Source organism: Gymnoscopelus microlampas, assembly GCF_963454915.1.
Source record: "Gymnoscopelus microlampas genome assembly, chromosome: 4".
Lineage (NCBI taxonomy): Eukaryota > Metazoa > Chordata > Actinopteri > Myctophiformes > Myctophidae > Gymnoscopelus > Gymnoscopelus microlampas.
In genome coordinates this window covers 42,600,978-42,604,299 of record NC_139941.1, presented here as the reverse complement: position 1 = coordinate 42,604,299, position 3,322 = coordinate 42,600,978, and the positions used below count along the sequence as shown (strand labels likewise).

At 43.5% G+C, this 3,322-nt stretch overlaps 1 protein-coding gene across 1 annotated transcript; it reads left to right on the top strand.

The window, feature by feature from the left end:
- Window positions 1–380: 380 nt before the first annotated feature.
- On the top strand, window positions 381–2,795 carry LOC311043724 (L-serine dehydratase/L-threonine deaminase-like; the record flags this gene model as incomplete). Its single annotated transcript, XM_084055079.1, has 7 exons — window positions 381–536; window positions 832–871; window positions 1,003–1,142; window positions 1,289–1,380; window positions 2,019–2,246; window positions 2,368–2,492; window positions 2,602–2,795. 7 exons carry the CDS (start codon window positions 381–383, stop codon window positions 2,793–2,795), a joined length of 975 nt encoding a protein of 324 aa, XP_083911205.1.
- Between the last annotated feature and the right edge of the window lie 527 nt (window positions 2,796–3,322).

Genomic DNA, 3,322 nt, shown 5'->3' with positions numbered 1-3,322 from the left:
AATTTGAACAAAAGCTATTTCTATTATTAACGTGATCAAGCATATTGCTTTGCATTGCTCTGAGATCACAGCATAATGGTATATCCTTGGATCGAGATCATTTATCTATCATAGATAGAAAGTCTGACTTTCGTAGCATAGATATGCAAATGTAAGAATCGATAAAATACATCTACGATAGTCTTGATCCAAGGCTAATATTTGTAGTGAAACAGTCAGACAATTATACAAGATGCTTGCCTTGAATCCATATGCCTGAATACAGCTTCTCTGTCTGTAAACCATTGATTGCTGCCTGGTGTGAGGCTGAGCACGTACACACATCTTCATCATTCACTCTTGTTGAGACATATTGGTCTGTTCATCTGTCCTGTACAGAAATGAAGATCAACCAGGGACCTCTTCATGTCGCCACCCCAGTGAGGGAGAGCCTTGCCCTGACCAAAGTGGCAGGGACCTCTGTTTTCCTCAAACTGGACTCATCACAGCCCACAGGGTCCTTCAAGATCAGAGGCATCGGGCATCTCTGCAAAACGGTGAGCGAATTAAACTCTCATTTCCCAGATCCCGTGAGTCAGAGGAGTGTATTGTTTGGTTCTGACCATAGACTGTATGGTTCTGACAGGGTGATGTCTGGCCCCAAGTAACACTTGGTTATACAATAGGGGCCCAAAACAGCCCAGAGAGAGGGGTGGTGGTGATAAACCAGCGCAGACCAGTTTAAGATTGTTGTTACTTCCAGTCTGAACTCTTTGTTTGTAGTGATCATCATCATTAGACAACAAGCGAGTGTTCTGTGTGAGTCATTCATTTATTTTGGTTGTTTCGCAGTGGGCTGAGAGAGGTTGTGAGCGGTTCGTCTGCTGTTCAGGTGAGCAAGCAAGTCAGAGGCTGAATGTTATGAATAACAATAAACAGCAGCATCAAGGCATTACATAAAATACAAATAAAGACAGTAGTCTTAGCAAAATTTAACATGCCCTGTCTTTGGCCCCCTGACAGGAGGAAATGCCGGCATGGCCGCTGCCTATTCTGCTCGCCAGCTTGGGGTTCCTGCTACCATAGTCGTTCCAAGTGTCACCCCAAACCAAACCGTAGAGAGACTCAAGGATGAAGGTGCCCATGTGATCGTTCACGGCAAGGTGAGCTCATCATGCATGAGTCATTTATTTTCCAACACATCATTCTGTTCAACTATGTTGATTAGATTATTTCAGATTACACTGATAGGTCTGTAAAGATAATAGAAAACTTGAGGAATGCATCTCAATGGCTTTTCTTTTAACAGGCTCTAGATGAAAGCATTGAATATGGCCGCCAGCTTGTGGCTAATAACCCCAGATGGATTTTCGTCTCTCCCTTCGACAACCCTCTCATCTGGTAATTAATTGATCTCAAGGTGTCAGTTCATCACAATTTCTGTCTGCATAACATTTACATTGCACGTACTCTGTGCACTTGTACAATAACTAGTCTATCATGACCAAGATACAGAGGTGATAATAAGTGATAAGGGAGATCCTGAAGTATTCCAATGGAAGCTATATCTAAATGTACACATTTATGATGGTCATATCTGTGTTATCGTGTCTTTTCAACGAAACACATTATTGTGCCATTGATAATAACCCTTGAATGGGACAATACTTCTTGAATGAGAGTGTAACATTAGCGTTATCTTATCATGGTCATTTGTCCTAGTGCTAAACTTGAAGGGATGCCAAGTACTGTAAAACAAAGCATCACGTACAGTATATATCATTAAGCCATTAAGACCTGAGGACGATTCTACAAATCGTTACGGTTACTTGTCAAAAAGTTATTACAGAACACAATCAGCCCTTTATGGCACATTTGAAGCACCAAATAAAAGTTACATTTTAAATGGCAGGTGGTAAAAGGTTGTTGAAATGAAAACGTTTAGCAGATAATGGTCTTCGGTACAACTGCATTTAAACTCGTTACAATACAAACAGATCTTTATTTTCCTAAGCACTGTTTGTTGTGTGTTTTTACAGGGAAGGTCACACGTCCCTTGTGAGGGAACTGGAAGATGACATGCAGGAGAAGCCAGGAGCCATAGTGCTGTCAGTTGGTGGTGGTGGTCTGCTGAATGGAGTCGTGGAGGGACTGCGTCGCGCCAGCTGGGCCGACGTGCCCATCATAGCCATGGAGACCGTGGGAGCGCACAGTCTCAACGCAGCAATGAAGGCCGGGGAGCTCGTCACTTTGCCCGAAATCACCAGGTAAAAAGGCCTTTTTATTTAGATGCGATATATAATACACAATATTGTCATAATTCAGCCTTCTTTCCCTCGTGACTTGGACTTTTTGTGGTGGAGTAACATTCACGTTTTTTCTCTGTAGTATCGCCACAACGTTGGGCTTGACGACAGTCTCTGCACAGACTCTGAAACTGGTAGGTGAGCACCAAGTCTTCTCAGAGCTTGTCACAGACCAGGAGGCTGTTACGGCTGTGGAGCGCTTCGTTGGTGAGTAGCAAGATGTTAGTCCACACAACACTTCTTTTATCTATATTTCAACAGAATACCTGAGGCTTATATCTATCTTCCTCCCCCTCTCTCCTCTCTTTATCTGCAGATGATGAGAAGGTCCTGGTGGAGCCTGCCTGCGGCGCGGCCCTGGCCGCCGTGTACTCTGGTATCATCAAAAGGCTACAGAAGGAGGGCAAGCTCGCACAGGACCTGGGCCCCGTAGTGATCGTGGTGTGCGGGGGCAACAACATCAGCATGGAGCAGCTGAGGAGTTTAAAGAAGCGGCTGGGTATGATCTAAGACGGGTTTTCCTCGGGTCATGAAGACCTTTCTTCTGTCCCACTCCATTCCACCATCGACTGGACACTTTCGGCTGTTAGATCTCTGTCTGCAGCACGTGCACTGTAGCTGTTGCAATGCAGTTCGCCTGTGACAGCGTCCAAGCAGGAGCTCTGTGTAGGGCCAAATCATTCCCGACGTAGTGTGACACTCTCCTTGATGCGGAGGCTGACTGACTGATGGGCAGGCCTGATGGACCTTACAAGAGGCCTGTAGAATTAAATAACCCTGAAGAGAGATGCTGCTCTGGCAGCGGTAGTCTTTGAATGACCTCTTCAAAATATTCAATTATAGTACAAAAAAAAAAAAGAATACAAAAATATATATTGTTAAGTTTATATGTATATACTTTGAGGTTGTATAGCCTACGTGTTTGTACTTGTATGTATTGCTCACATGTTTCTTTGTTCATGTAAAATTGTTTGCACATGTTCTCTTGTTTTTCTTTTGTACTTCATTAATTGTATTTATGTGAATAAATTATATTT